This window comes from Bombus affinis, chromosome 12, assembly GCF_024516045.1.
Source record: "Bombus affinis isolate iyBomAffi1 chromosome 12, iyBomAffi1.2, whole genome shotgun sequence".
Taxonomy (NCBI): domain Eukaryota; kingdom Metazoa; phylum Arthropoda; class Insecta; order Hymenoptera; family Apidae; genus Bombus; species Bombus affinis.
This window is the reverse complement of record NC_066355.1, coordinates 10860291-10886370: the sequence shown is the minus strand read 5'-3', so window position 1 is coordinate 10886370 and position 26080 is coordinate 10860291. Positions and strand designations below refer to the sequence as shown.

Here is a 26080-nt window from a genome sequence, read left to right as displayed (position 1 = left end):
TGGAGGAAATTTCTAGTAGTTGGATGCAGACGAAAATATCTATGCAATTTACGACGAGAGAATGTTTGTGAACACATGTTGAACATTACAACATGATAAGATAAACACGAATATTGTGTAATCTTTAATAGATTCTAATGATTTCAATGTGATAGCACTTGAGATAAACTAGGTAGCCGTGACGAATTATTCAGTTACAGAGATATATACTACTTTGAAAATTGCAGTGCAATTGAATTAACGTTAGATCGAGATTTATCTACATTACGAATAACGTGAAATCAAATTATCTGGACTAAGGTACGATTTACTACTCGTTTAGTGATTAAAACGGAACTAATTCGTAAGACGGATCTTCGAATTGAGCCACGAAAGAAAATTCTGCTAAGACGGAAAGCAGGTACAGGTACAATAAAATCCTTAGTGTCCTTTGTAAAAGATTCAACCAACGTAGCTCGACCGTTCGTGTTCCGTTTACAAGAGACAGATAGAAGGAACAGCAAGGAAGAATTCATTCGTTTAATCGTAAAAGATTGTGTTGCATTTGACGGTTCATTTCGTACAAATACAATTACATTCGTTAAAATTTAATATCTACACAAATACACTGCGTACATTTCGTAGACGCACATTGACAAGGAGATTCCAATGATTCAATCCCTTTTCCTTTTTCTATATCAAACACAATTGTACAACCCTTTGAAGTATAAGTCAAAGGAGAAACATTGTCATCCCTTACACATTTACGCATACTGTATAAAGATAATAATATATACAACCATTCTTTGAATTCAGCCTGACCAACACTCACGGTGACATCCGTTGTAACAACGTAAAATAAAATAAAAATCGATATCACATCTTTGATTCTTTGTAGTGGATTGTTAGTTGCATTCGATGTCTGAAAACGATGCATCAAGCTGAACTAGGAAAAAGATTTCGATTGTGTATCGATCGACTTATCGTTACCGATTAACGTATGTACAATATTTAATTCTTTGTCTCCCTTTTGAAGCACTATTGGAACTTTTTACAGAAAGAAATACGGAGTTATGCTATTCCATTCCTGAAGAATATTATTTTCACGAGTGATTCATACTTATTTAGTTATGATCCGCGTCGACATGACGGAAATTCTAACATTCAGCTAATCTATAGCACAAGAGATTCGACAGATTCCCTTTCTCGGAACTTTTCCCGACTTAAATCTACAGGAAGAGCGTTTTCCAAACCACCTTCGCTCACAAATTAATCACTTTGTACAATCTGGATTCTACAGCCTGTAAACATTCAATAAATCCTAACACGAATGACTGTTTCCAAGAAACAATTAATTACAGTTCCATCATCGATTTATTTACAATTAGCCTGAAAACCAACATTCCATGAAACATAGTTTGGAAAACGCTGGTGTACTGGCACTTAACATCTTAAGAAATAAACAAAGTGCAGTTGGTGCGATTTCGACGAGTCCTATTATATCTTTTTCTCGTCGATGGCAAGAAACAAAGTTATTGAACTTCAACCTTCGATGACGTTTGTTGACTCCTTAAATATTATTTATAGGCCTTTAATATACGTTTCGTTTTCCGCTTAACATCAAATATGAACACGAAGGAATCGACGTTTCAGGCAGCATAAATCAATTCTTGTTGCGCATCCAGTGGCATGGTTGCGTTCAATTAATTACTTAAAAAGTCGATAGACGAGATTCGTAGCCTACGGATTACAAGTTTCGTTGCGAGAACAGCTGTTTGTGCATTAAACGTTACATTAAATACTAGAAGATGACCGTCTTGAAAAGATGAGCTCGACGAATAATTATACAAACTGCCTCGGCTGCCTCATCGACAAAACATCAAAATAATTTTGCAACAAAACTGTCCCTCGCAGCTTATTTGTTCTTACATATGATTGAAGCTAAATATTTATCAAGTTACCCGTTTGAGACGAGGCACTCTGTATAACAATCGAAAGGAATAAAAAAGATACTCGAGGATGACCATAGACGATGAAAATACGTCAATGGGACATTCGTTGCTCTTATTCTTTAACGAGAGCAAATGTTCATATACAATCACTTTCTTCGTCACGAAGAAGAAATGCACCCTTATTTAATTAAACTAACGACCTCGTGCTTTTGTCCTGTTATTCATCGAGGTAGTCGTAGAAATCTGATATCGATCTTAGCAAAGCGACTTTTTTCGTATCTTCTTCATTTTAAAGCTTCAAAATATTTGTTCGTGAATCTTACGCTATATCCGATATTTTCTGCTACTTACAACGATTAAAACGAAGAGAAATTACCCAAGAAATATACATATAAAAAAGAAGGTACTTCCAAGTTTCAATTATCGATCAAAGATCATCGATTAGAGAATTTACACGAATGATCGTTACGTATGCTTTTGGCGACAACGACGTCCGACTTCGATTAATCGAGCAAAATACACTCTTGTTAGAGAGAAAGTATACAACGACACGAATTCAGAGACGTCTCGGTCTCGAATGATTAAGAGGTCTATTCCAAGGTCAGGACTAAGTCGTCTCCTTCTAATCTCATTCCCTGAGTAACGTCCAGCGTCTTAATCTTTCCAGCTTTCGGAGCTTGGACCACCATTTCCATTTTCATAGCTGATAACACGACCAGAGGTGCACCCTTCTCGACCGAATCACCTACTTTCACCCTGATGTCGATCACGGTGCCAGGCATGGGTGCTCCGACTTGGTTCTTATCTCCTTTCGCAGCTTTAGGGTGTACGTGAAGCTCCTGGTTAGGAGGAAAATGGTTTAGTTGAAACTTTCAATCCTGACGACACTTTTTGATAGTAAGAGAGTACAACGATAACATAATTCAAGACTTAAAGTATCGAAATATGATTAAATTGTGAAAAATATAATGCGATATTTACCTTAACAGCCTCCTTGTCCTTGATGAACACAGATCTGAGTTGACCGTTCATTTCGAAAAACACCTCGCGTTCTCCATTCGGCGTGAGGTCCTCTGCAATTGCCAGGGTCTTAATGGCCAAGGTTTTACCCCTCTCGATCGTCACGTCGAACTCTTCTCCGACTTTTGCTCCTGTCAAGAAGATCCTCGTTTCTAATCTGTCCACTGGCCCAAATTGCTCCCGGAACCTCAAGTAATCGTTCGTAACTTGAGGATAGAGAGCAGCCGACATGATGTCTTTGTTCGATACGTGCGGATAAGTTTCCTTTAGTTCAGATTTCAAGGCGTCGAAATCCAATGGCGGTAAACTTGCACCAGGTCTGCCTTTTACGCGTGGCATGTCTTTTAACACCTTTGACCTGTAAATTGCAGTTATAGAATACGTTCGTTAACAAGAAAAAGACAATTTCTCTAACGCGTTTGTAAAGATGACAAAATGCAGTAAATTTTACGTTGGATCAATCTTTTAGATTAGAAAATTAGATCAGATAAAAAAATGTATAGTTTAGTCAGATAATAACTTGTTGATTTACGAAACGAAAGGGGCGGTATATTAATTTCACGCACCTGAAAGGTTCGGGGAATCCTCCGTGAGGTTCGCCAATGGCACCTTGCAGGAATTCTACAACCGATTTGGGGAAAGACAGTTCCTCAGCTTTGTTCAGCACATCGTCAGCCGAAAGTTTATTCTGAACCATAAACTGCGCCAGATCGCCAACTACTTTCGAACTGGGAGTAACTTTGATAATATCTCCGAGCAACAAATTTGCTTCTCTGTAAGCTTTCTTCACGTCCTCGAAGAATTCTCCCAAACCGAGGGAATAGGCTTGGAACTGCAAGTTCGTATATTGACCGCCAGGAATCTCGTTCAGGTAGACGTCCGCGTTTCCAGACTTCATAGTGGTCGTGCACTCGAACGGAGCGTACAAGGTTCTAGTCTGTTCCCAATAGGCGGAGTATTCCGAAATATCGCTGAGATCAAGCTGCGTATCCTTCGGGGTTCCTGGAATTTTTCGAATTTTTCTTCTTCGTGATGCTTGGTTTTATTCCGAATAAAAGTCACCATCGTACACTCGTATCTTACTCACCGATAAGAGAGGCGACCACGGCTCCCATAGATGGTTGACTCGTCATTCCGGACATACTGTCAACAGCAACGTCAACCACGTCAGCGCCGCTTTCTGCACACGCTAACATCGACGCCACTCCAGCCCCCGCGGTGTCGTGTGTGTGAACATGAATAGGAATATCGGGGTGTTTTTGTCTGATCGCGTCGATCAACATGACAGCGGCTTTCGGTTTCAGAAGGCCAGCCATATCCTTAACCGCCAATACATGAGTACCAGCCTTTACCAACTCGTCCGCTAAGTCCGTATAGTATTTCAGATCATACTTTTTCCTATTTGGATCGCTTACGTCACCCGTGTACGAAATCGCTGCCTCGACGATGCCTCCCGCTTTACCAGCTGCCTCCATACCTGAAATTTCGTTTCGTTACGTACATTTCCATCGGTTTCGTTTAGCGTTTATTTCTATCGAAACGCGCCTGCTATTTTATTCAGCGACAGTAAATGTATACGTTAGATGTTCTTGTAAAGAGACCTTAATCTTTCGGGATTCCTCTTACCAAAAAAAGGCGTCAATGGTTCCCTCGCTACGTGGCCAGATACGTTTTCTCTTTTTCTCAAAATCCTCTCAAAATCTCTACCTCTACACCCAATCTAATTAAACTATATCGCGCATCTTTTAATTATCGTAAATAGTTATGCAATCGACACCTCATATCTTGGCGACTTCGAGTCGCCGGCTATGAACTTTCTAAACATTTGCTCAAGCATCTTGTCAAGATCCTTACCGAACCCTCGGTCCAGTTATAGATTACGGTAGAGCAACAAAGCGGCGGGCTATCTGCCATGTTATCGTAAAGAAAACGCGTTGTCGTTGACGTACAAACAGATAAATTTCTGAGATTTGTTTCCCTCGACTTACCAAGGATTAGATTCGGCAGATAATTCAACGAATCGAACACCCTGAACACATCCATTCCAGTCTGTACAGCAAGTTCGCAGAATTTGTAAACAACGTTGTCGGGATAATTGGTGTAACCGACAGCGTTGGCGCCTCTCAGAAGCATCTGGAAGGGAATGTTTGGTATCGCCTTCCTCATGTCTTCTAATCGTTCCCAGGGACACTCGTGGAGGAACCTAAGAGCAACGTCGAACGTCGCGCCACCCCAATTCTCCAGGGAATAAAGATTGTTAAACTTATGAGCGACGAATGGTGAGATCGTGAGAAGATCGTGCGACCTGACACGAGTCGCCAGAAGAGATTGATGAGCATCACGGAACGTGGTGTCCATCAGAAGTAGCCCTTTGTGCTGTCTGACTGCTTTGGCGAACGCTTCCGGGCCTTGCTCCTTGTAAATGTGACGGAAGCCTTTCGGTGGTTCCAATATGTCTGAAAATTTCAGAGGAGTTAGTCAAAGATCGAAAAATTCGGAGGAATTGTAGGAAGCTTTCACGTGCGGGTTAGTAAGCTTGCGCGTGCAGTGTCCAAAAAAAGCGTTAGAATGAGATAAAGGAGAGATTGATCGAAGAGTAAACAAAGGAAAATGTCTCTTGTGAGATTACATAATACAGGATAGACGATGTATAATTTACTGATCTCAAAGTTCCCCCTTATTTTCGAACGATGTGTCATCTTTTGTTTCGCTTTATCAATTGTTTTATGGACGCTCAAGTATGAATGCTCTTAAAAGTAAAGTTCAACAAACTAAATATAATCGAGCAGCTGGAAGGTGTTGTTTGAGAAGCGATAGCGATAGGAATATAACGAATATGTCGATAGGACATTTTTCTAATATTGTATTGTACGTAACATATTTCTAATATTCCATACATAATTGCCAAGTGTCCATAAATGACTTGTATCCAAAAGACTGTCCTTTCTTATTTTGTTTAAAAATGATTGACAACGAAAAGCATTAAGTTTATATATTGTCCACCCTGTATAATAGTTCATGTGTGTGTGCGTATAATGACACTCTTAATTAAAGTATCTCTGATGTAAGTAATAATGTTTTCTGATGTAGATAACCCGTCTAAATGGACGAGTACACTCTTCAAATCTCTCTCATTAATTGCTCTACCTTTGTTCATAATTAAAAACCGATCTACCTCCCTTCAGCGCAATTTCAAAATCCATAAAATTATTTTCGACTTAAAACATCGCTTTAATTTGTATTTTCAGGATTTCTTTTTAAGATATATTACAAAATTCCACTATTATCCCAAATTATATTGTCAATAAATGCCGCTTCCATTTAAATCGCAACACGTGTTTGTTGCCCATAAAGAAATAATTAAATAAAACGTTGAAACTAAGTAACAGGTGAATTATTTAAATGTATATTTTCGAATGGTCTTATTGCAATATTTTTTTGCTAATATATGAGATGTTTTGCGTTTTACATTTTCATTATACTGTTGAAAAATATTAGTATACAAAAATATACATTTATAATCACCTTAATTTTTAGATCTACATGAGCAGTTTGAAACTGAGATCATATCTGAAAAACTAAGACACGTGCAAGCTTAACGTTCAATTTCATTTTCCTTTTCCTTATTTTTTTTTTTCTTTTTGTGAAATATTGACCGTAAACAATATTGATAGCTTCATTTGCAAACCACTCACGTAATGAACAGCTATTTAATTTAGACAAACGTTTTTCCTCCTATCCCAACGAAACCTCTTCCAATCGTACAAACCAAATTCCAATTCCAATTCCAATATTTGTAAATTACGGATTCCAATCGTGTCTGTAATACAATCAATGCAATAAAATAAATAAAATAAAAAGCAACGAAAATTTTGTTTCAATTTTGACAACCAAATATCGAATTTGTCGTATCTGCCCATTGTTTAGCTCCGTTTGAAAATATCATCTCTGCCCTTCCTTAACCAACTAACGATCTAATTACCAGTTACTTAAAATACGAGACTTAAGAAGATACGATGATACATCTTAAGGCGTACCTGATGCGTCTGGATCATTGCTCTCCTCTGCAGCTGCAAACTTAGCAAAGTCTAAAAAAAATGGTCAAACAAAAAGATAAAAGCATGCGATAAACAATGAGAAGTAATTACGAAAAATGATTAATCTCTAAAAGTAAAAGTGACGAAGAAAGTTACTGAACGATTTCCTTGAATTGCTGCAAATTAGTGCACACCAAGAAGATAGTTTTAGATCACAAATGTTTCTGTCACATCGATGTGTGTCGAAAGAAAACTCTAAAGCTACGTTATATAAAAATGGAAACACCATGCCAACAAAGTATGTTATAGAAACAAGAGTTTTTCCGTGGTTTCAGGTGTTGTACGTATATCTGTGTGTGTATATAGCCCCAATTTTTAGATACACAATGGTATAGTGTGCAACATAAACTATTTGATAGTGTAGATCACCGATTGGTCTTTAATCCAGCAGACAAGCATGAAAAATATCGAAACAAGAAGGTTGCTTAGTTGCGAATACTACAATCCCTCTTAGCAACCTAATAAAAATAATAAAAATAATAAAAATACGTTTCTGTCCTTTTCACGAAATTTACCAGTCGTGCAATTTTTCGATTCTATCTTCGTTTACCACGCGTGGATTCTAATATTAAAAATTATGCACTAAATGCTATAGATATCAATTAAAAGAATATATACATATATATTAGACTGTCTTCAGACTATCAGGATCTCAACTAAAAAGATCAATATGTATCGTCTATATGATATTGTCAATATTTACTGATAATCGTATTTTCGTTGAGAATCTCGATACAATATCAATGACAATATCATTGATCGTCCGAAGACACCCTAATAAATAGTACTGGAGTACTCGATTGCCTATAGTGGCAAAAGATCAAAGAAACAACCCACATACAAAACAAACAACAAACACCCAATTATCCCCTCACACACAAAAAAGAAATAGAAAAGATTTGCTCCCTTGATTCGCTGTTCCACACCATTGAAAGCAAACTTCTTTGTGCTTTTGCTACTTTAATCGTATCCAATTACGAAATCGAAGTAAGAAGTGATCCTAACAAGGAAAACCCAAGGTGACTGATTCACGCCGATTTTGACGAAAGTTCGCACGAACGTTCATTAGATCTAACTAAGAATTTACCCGTGATTCGTCCGTTTGTTACTTATTTAGGTGCTTATAAATCGCAAACGACAAAGGAGGATCTCAAAAGATAGTCGAACTAAAAGTTATACCCTGTCTTGAGACTTACAAATATTTCGTGCAGAATTATAGGTCTCAAGACACTAACACAGTACTCGTTTCGACCATCTTTCGATATTTTTCGTCGTTTACGATTTACAAACACTTACGTAACAGGGCTGGCTCGGATAAAAAGGTCGATATCACCCTTAAAGCAAGAAACGGGTGCGGTCGAATTACGGCTAAATTGTCTGACGTGGAATTATGGCTAAGAGACGGGTCTTTTAGACTTTGTTCGTCAAAATACAAAGTTTCGTTAAAATCGACGCGTATCAGTCACCGAGGTTTCCTGCGAGTGTCGCGGAAACACGTGATCGGACATGTTGTTCCCAATCAGAGCTTCGATACAATACCTAGAGCGACTTGTGGGATGTGAGGCTTTATCTCGGCTGGTTTCAGCGGCGTCGCCAATGGGGTACTTGGTCCGTTCACCAGAACGGTACCAAGATAATTTAACAGCTTCTGAGCTCGATTCTGGCTCGGATGGAACTCGAACAACTGCGGATTCTCGTCGATGAAGTACGTGTCAACGTTTCCATTGAGGAACTTTTGGTTTTCCAACACGTTCAGGAGGAACGGGATGTTCGTTTTCACTCCACGAACTCGGAACTCACGGAGAGCGCGATTCATCTTCGAGCAAGATGATTGCAAGTCTCCTGCGTGAGCTATTACCTGAGAACATGAACGAGATTTCAATGAGTATTTATGGTGTAGCTCTGTGCGATACGATAGAGTTTTCTGACTCCAAAAGGAGCAACAGGCAGACGCAAGTCTGCTTTTGAATTTCTATAAATCTTTACCTTGACGAGAAGCGAATCGTAGTAAGGCGAGATGATTGCACCAGCGAATGCGGACGCACCATCCAACCGGATACCCATACCTTCTCCAGAACGGAATACTTCGATTCTTCCGGTATCCGGCTGGAAGTTCTTCGCGGGATCTTCCGTCGTCACGCGACACTGTATCGCGAAACCTTGAGGAACGATCTTGTTCTGGGTCATACCCAACTCAGGTAACGTGATACCCTCGGCAATACGGATTTGAGATTGCACCAAGTCGATTCTAAGACAAATAAATTGCTCTTGATCTAACAGAAATCTTATCGCAAAAATTATATCTATTCGTGCATGGATCTATGTGCAAAATTCCCGTGAAAAATTACGAATTGATCGTTAGAACCACTTTGGTAATTCTAGTCTTCTGAATGACAAATTTACCATATTTACGTAAATGCTGTAACCATATGCAAAAATATAACAGACGCTTATGCAAATGTTCCTTTCACGTGTCTTTCGCCTCGATATACGTACCCGGTGATCTCTTCGGTAACAGTATGTTCGACTTGCAACCTAGCGTTGACCTCGATGAAGTAGAAATTGCCGGACTCGTCGGCCAAAAATTCCACCGTACCAGCGTTCGAGTAACCAACGTGCTTTGCCAATCTCACAGCGTGTTCTGTCATCTTAGCCCTAACCTTGGGATCTAACATTGGTGCAGGAGCGATCTCAACGACCTGAAATTTTCATCTTAATTAACACGACTCGTTAGAACGCACCGGCCTTCCGGCAGAACAAAAACTCGCGCTTCAAATTATGGATTTCGCGATACCGTTCCGTTCGCACAATGTTTCACGACGTCGACGAACACGTTGATCCAGAATCGTTCGATTCTTGTCATTTCCCTTTGCATTTTTCTTTCTTTTTTGTCCTCTGAATGCCTATTCCCCGTTTTTTCTACGTTGTCCTCGTTCTCCGTGCGATACATGGAAACTATCGAGTACGTAAATGCCATTTAAGCGTCTAACAAATCCTTGACACGAAGAAGTAAGAGAACGATTTTTATTCAATCGCCTATTGCGAAATAGTACTCGATTTATCTTCGCATATAATTAATAATTTAAGCGATGTTAACGAACACAAACAAACGTCGATAGTTGCAGAAATACAATTTTGCAACATGTAGTGCTGTATCGTTCGAGTGCTCAGAAATTCTATATAGTAATTTATGTAACGTTATAATGTAACGTAATTTTTGCCTTAACTACGTAACGACAGCTTATACAACAGTACAAACGTAATATTGCAAACGATATTCCTTTCTCGTAACGAAATTCTATCGATACGCATTTCGCAAGAAACGGAACAATCAATTAATTCTCAAAATGAAATATTTTATCAATTTATAAGCCATGTTTCTGTAACTTTTAATCCTTCGAAAAGTCTTTCATGAAATTCTTAACAATTTCAATTCGATCGTTGCTACAAATAACGTGAATAAATTAGCGTGTCTAAAAATACGTGTAATATGGATCAAAGCGAATAAACGATTTTATTAGATGAACGGCCACTGTCTAGAAACGGTTAAATCTTCTTCTACTGACCTTTTGATGGCGACGTTGAACGGAACAATCACGTTCATAAAGATGAACGACATTGCCAGCTTTGTCTCCCAACAATTGCACTTCGATGTGCCTTGGCCTCTCGATGAATTTCTCAATGAACATCGCACCGTTCCCGAAAGCGGCTGCCGCCTCGGAAGAAGCACGCTCGAACATTTCTCGAACCTCTTCCATGTGTCTCACGACTCTCATTCCTGACCAAGCAGCGAAAGTACACTTTATTTCGGAGTTTAGAACTTCGACGACTCGGACAAATTTTACACAGAATATCACTAACATTCTCGTGCAATGAAAGTATCTCTCTTCTATAGAAGTTTATGGAATTTAATGAAAATTGGAAGCCTTCGAATCGGAATTTCGAAATTCGAAAACATGGAAATTAATTATTATCCGCAAAAAGGAAATTTCCGTCGAAAGCTTGACATATTTATACCGTTTAAAAGGTTTTTGCTCTACTGCATACTTGAACTAAATTCATATAAGTATGTAGTTAACATTAAATACATTCTTACCAAAAACGTATAATTTTCCTCGCAGATAAGAATAATGCACTTGCGTTTGTGCAGATAAGGTAAAAGAGTTATGTACATGTATAATACCTAATCCGTTCTATATTCGTTTCAAGTTACACGAAATGACTCAATCTTAATTGTACTACGAACATAAATCTTCTCTCGAGGTGACGCTTTTATTGAGCGTTCGTTGTGAATGCTGCTTCGTTCATCACCGATTCTTATTAAGTAAATAGCGTTTGGAATAAAAGTACAATGCATATTCTGTTTTGACTGTTTCCAAGTTATAAAACGATTCGGATACTTCAACGAATCGAAATTATCGTACGAGTAATTATTTTCAAATAACATCTACGAAACTTCGGGACATGTGCGATATCGCGACCATCAAAAATTTTCCAAATATTTTAGTATGTTTTCAAACGAACAATTGCTCGATTCTCGTGAAAAGAGACATTATGGGAACGAGTAATAGTCAACGAGGTGTAATTAAGTCTGCTCATAAATCATACAGAGGAGAGAAACTGATAAACTTGTTCCACCGAGTGGATTTCACAGTGAGTAGTTTTCGTGACGGGTAGACGTCCCCGGGAAAGAAGATGAGAACAAAAAAAAAAGCACCGGAAACACCAGATACGAATGCATTCGACGTTGCGCATCCAGAGCATCAGTCTACTTTATCGAAACGTCGTTTTTATTTCACGGCCAGAAAATAACCACGAAACAAGACAATGTTTTCTAACCATGGAAAATTTCATTTATACGTAGAAATAGCTTAAACGAACGTTTCTATCCGATAAAGCGAAGTTTATTCGATAAACTCCTACCTCTTCCACCTCCTCCGTAAGCGGCTTTGAATATCACCGGCAGTCCATGTTTCACACAAAATTCCATTGCCTCTTCGGACGTCGTTACTGGCCCGTCTGTTCCCGGAACGATCGGCACTTCGGCCTCTATCGCAGCCTGCCTCGCAGCTACCTAATCATTTCCAAATTTTTATGATTTATGCATAACTGGATAGTGGAATTTAGGAAAGTAGAAAGCCTGGATAGGCGGTCTGGAAAATGTCCTTGGTAACGAAACATACCGCGAAGAAGCAGTAAATTGTGCGAGGAATTTAGAAAAGGAAGAGAAAGACAAACAAGACCGAAGATAGGGGCACGTGGTAATAAAACAGAAACAGAGAGAAATACATTAAATAAATAGGCAATTAGTTAACTCAGAGACGATAGTAAGGCAGATGTTGGGTCCCGCGTGCTTCTCTCGCTTTGAAATGATCACGGAGGTTAGGACGAAGCGAATGAGAGCAAGGCGTGTGGTAGTTTAGCGAAGTAATAGTACAATTGTTCCTGAATTCTACAGCGGTGAGTCGATGTTTCCACTTAGCGTAGGTTTGCAGGTGAATAAATATTCTTTGCTACGCTCTTCTTGTACCCTTAGACTAGGGTAGGCGTGCGCTAATCAGCAACGGTTAGGGGAGAAATGGTTTTAAGATGAAATTCGGGGGAAGGATCGTCGCGACGTTTGCATCGCTTGAACTTAATCTGTAAATTCGTGAGTCGATGCGCAACAACAGGTATGATAAGTAGGAATTGTAAACGAAATTCATTTCTATGAGATGAGCTGATGAGATGTAGATTAACTAAATAACAAGGATAACAAATACAACCGACACTGAACTACCGAATCGGTAGAAATGACAGAGAGAAACGATCAATAAATTAAAGTACCGGGTTACCAAGGGTCGTTACAATTTTATTAATATTCCAGAGTTTCATTTTTGTAAAAAATCGTACCTTGTCACCCATTTGTTGAACGACTTTGGGACTAGGACCGATAAATCTTATCCCAGCATTGATCACCTCCTGCGCGAAATCCGATCGCTCCGACAGGAAACCATAACCAGGATGAATAGCGTCGACATCGTTCTCTTTCGCGATTTTCAGGATCTCCGGAATATTTAGATAAGCTTGAACAGGTGGAAGCCCTTTGCCGATCACGTAACCCTCGTCGGCCTTTTGTCTGTGCATTTGCATTTTGTCCTGCTCCGAATAGATGGCCACGGAACGGATGCCCAGTTCGGTACATGCTCGAAACACGCGAATGGCAATTTCTCCTGCAACAATAATAAATCTATTTTGTTACAGCGGTATTACTCCTCTTTGAAATCTTTATTTCGAATTCTCATTTCGTCCGATCTTCATTAACCCCGCTGAGAATACACGCGCGATTAAATAGCGTGCACGTGCATCATATTCAAAATTACGAGAATACCGTCATTTCCGTACACCGATTTATCGCACGGCCTTGTCCCATAAAATGATGCAGCCGTTTCGTCAAATGTAAGTTCTCATGGAATTTATGAACGTGCTACGAGCATAAAGGTAAAACATTTGACGTTTAAGTCGTAATTCGTAACGTATGAAACACAGTTTTCTATCGAGCCACATCGGTTAACAGGATACTTAAATATCGATAGAAGCGTATGTTAATAATTTCTCTAATACGAGTTACCAGTAAAACAATTTGCATAAACACGATCCTAACGTTGGAATATTTATAACTTGTTAGCGTGTTTCGCATGGCTTGAAAGATCGCGAAGAAATTATTATCTAAGAAATAACGCATACTATTTCCTTACATTTGTATGCACGTTTGCGGTAATTCTTCGTTTCAAATGCGCATAAATACGTTCATTGTAAAAAACAACGATAAAACCTGATTTTGATAAGATTAGCGCAATATTGCCTGAATCGTGCAACCAGTAAGCGAATTAAATTTCCAGATATAATTATCTTTGAGTACATATCATTTTCTAATCTCAAAACTTGAATCTTTCCTACGATAAACAAAGAGTGTGATACTACGAAGAGAAATATTTCGTTTTTCAAAATATTCATTTTTCACCGCCACGAAGATACGTTATCCTATTGATTGGATATTAACGACTTTCGTTATCAAACGTAGACACAATAATACTCGCACAGCAATCTCAGTCTTGTGATTTATATAAATACCTCTTTAGGACTCTTCTGCCAAAGAACGCGAACTAAATAGGCACACTCTCTATGTTTAAGACAAATACATGGCGACACCGGTGTCCGCTTCTCTCTCTCTCTACATCGCTTCTACAAAATTTCTTGGCATCGTTAATTTATCGCCTACTAGAAATAATCGAAACCGATAATTACACAGGCGGCGGAATGATATAATAAATGCGATAGAAGAAGAATTAAAGCAGATTGTTTAAACGGCGTCCAATATGTTGATCATTGTTAATCTCGAATTATATAAAAATAAAACGATGTTATTAATAATCGTAATCCCCTGTTTTGCGTTTAATTATGACATCTTTAAATGGTTTATCATTAGTGGGTCAATTACGAATCGAGTTAAAGATAGACACGTGAATGACTTGACTTCGACATTGGCGTTGACAACATTTAGATGAATATATTGGTTCTACATATCGCGATAGCGATTTACAAAATTTCGATTATATACAAACAAAAGGTGGTAACATCGTTTATTCGGTCGAAGTATTTTGTATGTGTTTGATCGAATAACCGAAGAAACTTTAATAACAAACATCATAATTTTTAATTAGTAATAATATCTCTATTGCCTTGCGGAGTTAACATCAATTTATCGAAATAACGTGGTTAAATTTTTGTTTACCCATCGCTTTCTCGCAATCAGTAATATCACACCCCTGAACTTTGACATTAATTTTTTAAATGTACTCGTTCCGATCTGAATCATGTTATACGGCTTGAAGCTCGAACAGACGAAACTGTTAGAAACGAAAGAAGGCGAAACTCACCTCGATTGGCGACGAGTACGCTCCGGATTGGTTTGTACTGAACATCGGTGGCGAAACATTTTTTTGCAATTTTATATACTTGCAACACGTTCCTGTGTTTGGCCAGTGCGTATCTAGCACGTGAGGACTGCATTTTTACGATATAGAGTCGCGTGGGACACTTTCACCAAATGTAGATCAATTTACAATTCTGTTCGATTAGAATCTTCTCTTAATCTTGAACTTCGTTAAATATCTCGCCTCGATATATTCTTCCAAAGGAACTTTTAACCGCGAGAACGCCACTATAGCCTTTGGTGCTTTTAAATAATAAAAGAAATATCTCTCTCTCTCTCTTCTTGCTCCACACGGAATTTATCACTCTTTGTTATCTCTTAATCGAACCACACTGTTTCGTATATGTCGCTCCACGCGTCTCGATGTACCGTAAAAGTTCGATTCCAACGGCTAGAAGCTGCACCGGCTGGAAGCTTATCGAGAGTCCGGCGTGGAGTGATTGCCAGGTTTCTGAAACAATAGATATTAAAGTTCGCGTGTGATCAAACAAATCCTTGGTATAGCGAGCGACAGAGTTCAAAACAGTGGATACTGACGTCATTTCGAGGTACAGCGAGTAAAATTATTATTAAATATTTCGTCGTAAATTGTTGCCGGTGACAGGGACACCTGGACAGTGTTTGCTTTCAACGTTAAATCATCGAGCGCTATTCCTTAATCGTTAGTGGTTCACTGTTAATGATGCGAGATTGAATTTTTACGATTAGACGTTTCTCTGTTAGGTGTTTACTTGTTAAGGAACAATTTAATACAAGCACGATCGATACAAAAAATAGGAAAATTGGTAAGATCGGTGGAGGATAGGATTAATCGGAAAGGATCGAACGTAAGAGAAGCCTGAAATTATTTTACAAACTTCACCGCACGATGTTCTGACGCACTTTGCGCATCAATCATAACGAAACATCGTGAGTCAGACAGTTTCTTAAACCATAGATCGATGCCAACCAAAACGTATACAGAAAATGTGCAGATTACTTGTCGTGAAAATATTTTCTACTGGAAACGATCGCTTGGCTTTCGGATCAAGTACGATAATAGAACAAATGAGTTTATTATTAGAATGATATTAGACTCGTACTTTGAATCCGCGATTCTCAGCCTCGGTCGTCAACACCGTTATACGATACGCTTCTCTCATAAATAAAGCCCGGTTAAAGTCTCCTTCTGAATGTACGGCCTTGTTGTTTGCGAACCGCCACGAGCGATGAATAAATTAAAACGACGAATTCGTTCTAATCATCGAAACGATGAACCGAGCACGGATTTACGATGTAGTATGTATACATTTGCAATGTTTTGCTTTTGACGAATCAATTAAGGCCGAACAACTTTGGATTTTGTTTTCGACTATTTTTAAAATCGTTACAGTGACTCTTTGATCATTTCGATCCTAAATATATTCCGTAGTAGAAGATATTACTAGAATTTTAAAAATAGCCTAACCGCGTGAATGTTTCGCGTCGAGTTAATGTTTATGAAAGAACATTAGATTCTGTCTAAACCGCTCGCTTCCAATCAATTACAAAATATCACCGTATAATCGAACAGCGATTGAAAATTGTGTAATCGATTGTGCAATCCCTTTGGCGACCTTGTCTGGATTTCCATAAATGGCAACCAGTCCCCGAGATCCGATTTCAAAGTCAGAGGTCACCGATCACAACACGTCCATATTTTTTAATACCTTGACATTGTAAGTGCTCCACTTATTCTGACCCAGATACTCTTGTTACGTTCGTTTAAGCAAAAGTCAACGCGAAAGCTCTTAATAGGGAGACCCGACGAACGAATTAAAACACAATTTGTATGAAGATTAGAAATGCGATTGAGTTGTTTTGTTCGACGAAACAGAATGATATTTCTGTTGTAAATCTGAAACGCAAATTTTCCAGACGAGTCGGATATTCTCCATTTCATCTGAATTCACACGCGTCAGAGAACATTTAAATTTAATACACACGTGCGAAGAAACTACGGAGCAGCATTGATTCAATCGCATAGTGAAGGATGCGCGTGAAATGATCGCTGCGTCTCTTCTTGTCGACTTTCTTTATGTTCGACCGATACGGGGTTGTTCGCGTGACGAATGAAAAAAATATTTAAGGAGCTAAGAAGATAAATGTCAACGATGAAACGATAAAAGCAAAAATGAATCGCGTCTTACGATCGTCCCGAGAAAGAGTCGATGCCAGTTGATTGTAACGCCAACTTTTATCGTTCTTTGACATCGTACGTTTTCCAGAACGCATTTCTTGCGTAACGCGTAGACTATGAACCTCAGACGAGACAGTAGTTTGCAAACGTAACGCACTCGATACACGCACAAATTCATGCGTTCTCTGGCTAGAAAAATAATCACGAACCTATCAGTCTTAATTGGAAATGGCAAATGCGAAACGTTTGAAACTTTTTATTTGATTAATCCTTCTGCTCAGCTTCGTAAACATTTGCACAACAACTATTATTCACATCAAACGATTGAGAACTATAATTACTTACGTTTCACAAACGATGTATAGATACTTCGAAGATATCACTTTATTTTCTATCGAATCATGGAACAACGTCAAATAGAATATCAACAGATAAATTGGACACTTTCGAACATTAAAGCTAAAGCGAGTGCGTCAAATGCTGAACTCACTGGGCAGGACACTGTACAAAGTACGATTGTACAAAGTTGTACGCAAATTGTTCCGGATAAACTTTATCGTGAAAAGAAATGGCTCGCTACTCAACATTTGACTCAGGTAAAAGGGTGCGTGCGCATTCAATTTTAGAAAGGATCGTCTCTAACGTGTGTCGATATACGTGTGCGTGGAACATATTGTATTAGACGTAAAAACGTACCATGGTCCCTTCGCTCTTTTGCGCAGAGGGAATGCTATTGAATTTTATCCCTCATTCTCGATGCTATATATGGAAGAGTGGACGAAGGAAGAAGATGGATGCTTTTGATCATGTTTACTTTATATCATACTTATGGAATTATGTTCTACATATTCATGAGGACGTAACTGGATCGTTCATTCTATAAAAGAATTTTGACGTATCATTGATCGAGTAGGTGGCTAACGTTAAAGTATAATTTTAAGCATGTATATAAGAGCCATTTCATTCGTTGAAACAGAGAGTCTTATCTTTCGATGATATTATAATTCTTGAATTATTATGAATCATACTTGACGATGCAGAAATAAAGTCACAAACTTCTGCCAGAATTCAACAGCGTTATAAATAGAATTGTCTTATAACATAATGCTCCCCGTTTGCCAGGAAAATGAAAATAATGATTCGTGTCATTGACATGTATAAAGATGCCGCATTGCCAGTGTTCTGTTCGAAAGGTCACATAAACGATCAATAAAATATTCTATACAAATAATTAATATCCAAATTTTGTCCATTTCGTATCTTTCTCAGCATTCTCGTTCCTATTTGAACACATTTACTTATGTAAGTATGTATGTCTATTGGTTGTATAGAAGTTGTTTAAGAAACATATTAACGTTCGATCTCTATGAATCTACAGATCAATGAGTCGGAGATGTCGCATTGCCAAGATTTACATATGCATATAGAAGATACTAAACGACAATATAAGAACTGTTCGGCCTTGCGCAAAATCAGAAGGAAATACTCAAAATAAGTCTCTTACGTAACTACCGCGGCAGCGATTTAAATTTCATTCGACAGAAACTCGTTGTCTTCGGTTTTTATGCTTTTCGCGTTCCTCTTGCTTCCCGATAGAAGCAAAGGCAGAAAATGCGCTGCTTGATTTATTTAAAAGTTGGAAACAGAGAATTAGAAACAAAGATGTTAGCTACCTCTTCTATTTCCTATTCCGCTTAGCTTCTTCTATCGCTATTAATGCGATGACGGAGACGTAATAAAGTAGCACAATGATGCACGTTACTAAAAGAATCCTGGGAAACTATATTTCATGCTGTACAACCGTAAGACGATTTGCGAGTCGCATTAGATAATCTCTCACAACGACTTCTGTTTCTATTATTTTTTCTTACGATTCACGTACATCGATATATCAATTTATTACGACGATTAAGAAATATCGAACATGGAATTTTCATAGTAATCTCTGATGATCGTAGTTTCTTTTTTTAATAACAAATACGTCAAAATACAAAGAGAAAGTTGTACTATTATACGAACGAAGCCATCCTAGCGCGTTGTTAATCGACCTTGAACGTAATATTCTATCCAACACATTAAATTGACGCGTGTCGTAGAATAGGCTCTATCATTATTGGTTTCTCCCTTTTGAATCAGCTTCGAATTTCGCTTCAATGCCTATCCAATATCTGTACAGTAACGTATTTGCATTTTAATTTTTGTTTTACGATGATCGAAGTAACTTATTTGTCAGAGATCTTGCTTGGATTAATATTTATACGAAAAATAAATTTCCTTCGTCGTTCGAACGAGGTTTCCATAGATAATGTAATACTATTACCCTTATGCTATTCGTATTTATTAAATAATTCTTTGAATTATTACATGAACGATTGATCCGTGAACATATTTAAGAAAAAATGAAATTTATCTGGTGTTCTAAAATCTAAAGTTACTCGCGTGCACCCGTCGCCGCGATGGCTGTACACAATCTCCGTCTATGTGTTTATTGGTCAATGACCATTCAATAAGTCGTCAATTTGATATTCGTTGAACACGTCACACTGAAACTTAAGAGCCATTTTCGTTTTACATGCGGTATCTAGAAACAGCGTATTAAATATTTATTTTTTAAATTCTATCAATTTTCTCCGCTACTTTATTTTTATCGTTACACATTGTGTTATTAATAACTTCCTTGAGAAGTTGTTTACGAAATACGTACTTCGTTTATCAAGCTTCCGAGCTCTAGGAATTTCACTCCGTTTCAGAATTTGTCGAATACGCGTCTATCGTACACCAGTGTGACTGCTTTTTTTGGAACGATCGATTAGATAACAGCGAATAAAATTCATTCTTGAAATACCTCGAGATTAGTGTACCACGTGCCTTGTGGAAAACCATGCGAACAACTTCAATAAACCTACAAATTATAAAACTACTTTGTGCGTTTGTCACGCAATTGCAAAACATCCGCTGGATAATCTACCGAACTACTGACCTTTCAACTTCGCTGCACACGTGAGCTTTTTTTTATTTCCAACTGTGTCAATATAGGTACTAATGTCACACGCATATAATCAAAATAATATTTATAATTTCAAACGATTGTTTATAGATTTTCTATTCATGTTCATTCACGTCACTCATAATAATTTTGTTTTGCTTAGTTGATCGAAATAGAATCTTTGACCAATTTTTAAACGAAAACAACTGAAACGTTCATTTGTCGATTACCGTTCGCGTCTTATAAAGCGGCAAAATTTCGAAATATTTCCATTTAATTTCTATCATTTCTACATATTTTGATAGCGATATGTGTTGTTTGCGTTACTATAGCGTTGCTATTTTTGAAACAGTCTGTCGTTTATCAATATTTGTAATATGGGAAATCTAGAGATTACAATGCGCGCTCGTTTCCTTTAGATTAAGGGAGTAATTTTCCGTAAGACCGAATGAATGGTAAAAACTGTATGATTTTATCAGATATACTAAATATATTAGCATCAAACGTTAGGTCGAATACATGCAGGAAAGGTGTCATGTTCTAAAGAAATAGACCATAATTGACACTAATCGTGTCGCTCGGAGTATCTGGTAATCTTTGTTGTGCTGGCTAATCAAGTCAAATATACGTCCTTGTGGTTTAATCGGGCGGTAGAAGCGAAATTTAAATAGATATCTATGCGATACACGTTGCCGTTCAAAACATTATGTCGTTGAAGTCATTACTTGCTCAACGATATTAAATTCACTGAAAAGATCGAACGATACAAATTATTGGTAAAATATACAATTAGGATAAATTAAATATAAGTGCAAACGCTGACAAACATCAAAGTACGAAAGTGAAAACCGTATGTCACAATTTTTTTCAAAATGAGTAAAAGCAATTATCTGTTTGTTCTTCTGTTCTTGTACGTTGGTCTTCTTTATCTACATCAAAGACTTCTGCGTCATTGATATGACTTCTTAATTAGTCTATCCCTATTTTCCATGTTATAGGACTTCGTCAAATTAAACTCGTTAAACGTTGCTAAGATTGTATTTCAACTAAACTAGTCGCGGTACGTCATTGTGTTGCGATGTGAATATCTATATATATACCAGCGGGAAATAATGAAATAATTGCAAATATCGATCCCACAACAGCGTAATGTCAGAAACAGTCGAGCCGCGAGTCATAGAGATTTGCCAGACATCATTGAACAATGTTTATCATTTTGTTCCGTGCCGTTTCAGGAGAAATTTTATTCTCCAACGAAGCAACGAATAGTAATAATAATATTATTAGCATTAAAGCACGATGTACGATTGTTTTACAACTGGGATTATTTTACAACTATTACAATATACAACACAGTACAATAGTAAATACGATGAACTTTGCGATTGCACGAAGTGGCACACAATGTAAAACAAAGTTTAGTTTCACTTATTACTGAAACTAATTCTACCGTACAAAGTGGAAATTTACATCAGCACAGTGATTTATGTTCTCGACATTTTCCAACGTTCCTTTACGAAGCGAAGCGAAATATAATGGCGAAAAATATTACAAATTAAAAATCTGTTTGCATCGGAAAAAAGCTACGTCTTTAACGTAAAAAACATTTCATAAGTGATCGAAATAAGGAGAGAAGCATATAAATGTCCTGCGATAATGATATTACGCACATATAATATATTGTAATTAAACTCAAGGTTTAACTCCTATAATTTGAATTAATGTACTTAATTAAGGTGTTAAAGCTGAGCTACTATTTCGCAACAAAACAAGTTGGTGCGTGTAACATCCAAAGTTCGTTATTTATCTTTTCCCTCCTTACAAAGTAAACTGGGACAAGATCGTGCGAGATCTCATGTATTAAAGATATATATATATATATACAGAATTTAGAAAAATACTGATGTCGTTTGATATAATCGTACGATTAAATTTAGACTAAGTTTAGAAAACGAACAACAATTCATACGAATCTATTCAACGAACGTTGTACACTACGATCCTTTAGCAATCGTTAGACCATAAATGTCTATGCGAATTCATAATTTATAATGATGGCTTAAAAGGTGGAGGCTAAATTCATCTTTTTCGTTCGATTTTTTCACTCGTTAAATATTATCACGAATCTTATGGTTCATATTGTAACGCTTATCGTTTTTATCACCTCGCGACTGCGTTTGTAAGTCCAACGGTGATTCGATGCTGGAAAATGCTATCGATTTCTAAGACGGAAAGCATCGTTGAGGTTGAAATAGCTGATCCGTCAGTTTTAAAAGTGGCCAGATGAAAACTAAGCCGACCGACTATACGAAAGAGTTATATTAAAGAGCGGGGTGACCATAGCTAATAATTTCAACGTTAGCCCGAAAAAGGGGCGTCAACTGAATCGATATTCCTAGCTGGCAAGTAGGGAGGTAGGAACGTTAACCGACTGTTGAGGGAGCACGTAAACGTTCCTCCTTGAGGACTGTCTCGTTCGTTCTGGCACAGTTTGAACATCCTATACGATATATCGTTCAAATTATCTACTTCACAGCGATATAGTGCATTATATCGAAGAAGAACTGTCAAATAAATTGGACTCAGTGAAAACTCGTTCCTTTGAGAAAGAGAACGATGACTCGTGTATCGGAATTCTCGTGGATTATTCTTTGGGCGTTGCTACGCAACCTTCGTGTGTATTCTATCAGTGAATACACGTTAATGTACGTGTGTGATAATGTGTATATATGTTTAAAAGTATCAGAACTCGTTGTTAGCTTCTTGTTGACTGAGGGGAGATTGTGTTGGTCAGTTATTTCGTAAAGACGACCCAAGAAGTAACGCAACTATTACCAAACTCATGGACTGTACATTTAAATCGTCCACTAGAAGGCTCATTATAACCAATAACAGATTTTTTACGATAAAGCAGTCAATTCGTCGACGTAATATTCGTGAAACGTTTATGGATGATTGTACGAAAAAAAAAAACGCGCTGGTCACAAGAGAATAAATAGTATGACTGACAATGCGCAAAGCGGGGAGAAGAGAAAGACTGCGGAAAATGATGCGTCTCGTTCGATTGGCGCCTGCACACGCGCTCTGTAATTACACGTGCTCTTGTCGTCGTACTCATACGCATACTGCGTCAATTAACACACTTGTGCGTATTTGTCGCACGAATTGCAGGTGTATCAGAGATGCAGCCGCGATACATCGATGTTTAACCAACGCGATTAAACGTCAGTGAATGTAATTAACGATCTTACGTTGTCAAATATGTATACAATATATAGACGTAATGTAAGATACGTACCGAGGGAAAATTTCAGTAAAAACATCTCGAAGGCTACTGGGAAAAATTTTGACTCGAAAAGGAACAAACGCGTAAACTAATGAAACGCGAGGCGGAGATTGTGTTTGTACACGCGTTATTAATCTTCTTGTATTCGCGGTTAGTACGTAATTGTCATTCGCCGATCGATATTTGTCATTGGTCTCATTTAGAAAACAAGCAATTTGTTATCGGAGGAATGGTACGTCTGATTATCTAACTGTACTGTACTGTATCTAACTGATTATCTGTTACGCATAGGCTGAATTAACTAAATCTTCGCCATCGATCAACGAACGAATATCTTAAGAATTACGAAATTATTAAATTACAATTCTTATTTAAAGCGAATTTGTAGTACATACCATAGATTTCTTTCTCTAATCAAGCAACAACTATATTGTAGCCAGTGATTCATTAAATAATTGCTTTCATTCATCGGTTACTTGAATGCAGGAATTCCTCGGATAGATGTGAAATAAGTGTTGTAGATAAGGAAAGCTGAAGATATAAAAAGATAGAAAGAGCTAGCAGATTCTATTATTCGCTTTTATCTTCGTCGATATAAATCAAAAACGGTTAACCTAATCATCGTACAATACTGTTTACGTTTGAAGCGCCACTAGATATGTAACGTTACATATTCGCTAGCTATTCTCTAGCGCTTCTAATATATTAGTGGAATTCTGTAACCGATACGAGAAAAATATATGAACGGAATGGAAGGACTGGATATATGAACGCATTTGAACAACGTGCATTGCAAATTCTGCGCACATCGGCGTCGATATATAAATATTTATGAACTGATACTTCCGAATAGAAATTTAAAAACGTAATTTAAAGAATGATATTCGCGTTTGGACGTCAATTACAACGTCAACTCTAGGATGGTATACCGAAATTAACCTTATAATCGTTCTCCTTAGTGTTACAAAGAAATATATATAAAAGAATGAGAATAAATAAAACGACGTCATTGATATATATCACAAAAAAGCACCGAGAATTTCAATTCCCGGGAAAACCCTGTAATAAATTTCAAATGACTGTATTAATTAAACTTATATTGTCATAAAACGTTAGTTTCTCGTCTGTACAGATTAATTGCAAGATTAAAGCAATTCGATAAGCGTACGAAAATCAAATCTCTCTTCTGTAAAGGGGAGATCGTATCGCTGAAGAGTTATTACATAATATTTATACATAATATTTTCCTATATGAACGCAAGAAATGAAGTTACGTAATAAAAAATTATTTTATCGGATCAAAAAATCGTACGCTCCCATTTATTCAGAAGCAGCTTCGATCGCTTTAATTCCGTTGACTCGTAACGATACTAGTTGCCAAATTTACGATTAAGATAGAGATAATCGCTCACAATATTAATTTTTCAGCTCGTTAACATCGGAATTCTAATTATAAAGAGTTTAGGTTGTTAGAAGTTGTTCGTAATGATAAAGATATCTAACTATAGAAACAGAAAGGCAAGAAAAAATTGATTTTACAAATCTGAAAGAGCATGTCCACGCTCGAGCAATCAACGCGGAATCTCGTGATCTTCGACCCTGCATCGAGACCTCGTTGATCGACCATAACGATTCACCGAATTATTACATAAACGTCCTAAACCGTCATTCGGGGTAGATCATATGGCCAGAACGTTCGTAAATGTTCGTTTCGACGACTCTTTGACGTTCGATTCTAACGAGTTTGTCACCGACGCAAGAATTACACAACACATTATTCCTTCTTATTCTCACTGTGCATTAAAAAAATAAACGCACGAAACAAAGAGACCCCTCGATGGTGCATTCGACGTTGGTCGATTTCGAATTGTTGCCAGGATTTGTGCATCTATGTTTACCCGAGACGGGTGTGTTGTAATCGCGGATGCGCCAATTTGAATTCGGTCGAAAGTAGTGTACGAATAAAAATGTCAAAAATTTTGGTACACGCGCGGCCAATCGACGCATCTCGAGCCACAGACTCTCGAATCGAGAGCAGCGAACCGCGGCACGATAACTCGCGTGGGTCAATTTCGTTGTTGGCGCAGACCGCGAAACTCGGCACGCACGCAAATCTCAAGCAAAGCACACACACGCGTTGTTTCGGCACTGCAATCGTGACAGCCATCGAATTTCAGGTTTCTGGGCCAGCTTCACCCGGTCATTTGCCGGCGACCATGAATTGTCAATAATTCATTACCGCGCCGGGAAATACCGTGCACGGAAAGATTGAACGCGACGCAAACGATCGGAAGACGTAACACGGTGAAACAGACGAAAACACGTCTAATCTCATTCAATAATTCGCTGTACTTACGGTGTCGCACGCCGGGGACAAGGTAGGCCAGACCCCGTCCGGCTGAAGTCTAAGCCGCAGTGAAATCTTGAAGCACGTCGAACTGTTCTCGCTGGTACACGCGTTCGACCTCTATGGAAATAGACAGGCGCGACTGGTATACCAACCTGCGCCTGCTCGTACCGTGATGCGCGTTTCTTCGGACGACCGACGGTGTCGCCAGCTAGCGGTTACGCCGACCGAGAAATAACCTTATCACAAGTTGGACATATTGTCTGATAGTGTATCGTGC

The 26080-nt window shown here is 38.0% G+C and overlaps 1 protein-coding gene across 2 annotated transcripts; it reads right to left on the bottom strand.

Annotated features, from left to right (window-relative positions):
* Positions 1-518: 518 nt before the first annotated feature.
* LOC126922358 (pyruvate carboxylase, mitochondrial) lies at positions 519-25970 on the bottom strand. Of its 2 annotated transcripts, XM_050734868.1 has the most exons (14): positions 25810-25970; positions 14968-15474; positions 12941-13260; positions 11972-12122; positions 10615-10826; positions 9545-9747; positions 9035-9296; positions 8588-8906; positions 6989-7039; positions 4940-5407; positions 4039-4428; positions 3518-3953; positions 2913-3309; positions 519-2770 (listed from the first exon to the last, which is right to left on the bottom strand). In XM_050734868.1, the coding sequence occupies exons 2-14, from the start codon at positions 15098-15100 to the stop codon at positions 2522-2524; spliced, it is 3591 nt and encodes a 1196-aa protein (XP_050590825.1). In that variant the 5' UTR covers positions 15101-15474; positions 25810-25970; the 3' UTR covers positions 519-2521. The 2 variants fall into 2 exon arrangements, with proteins under 2 accessions (XP_050590825.1, XP_050590826.1); XM_050734869.1 differs by lacking the exon at positions 6989-7039.
* Positions 25971-26080: the final 110 nt, after the last annotated feature.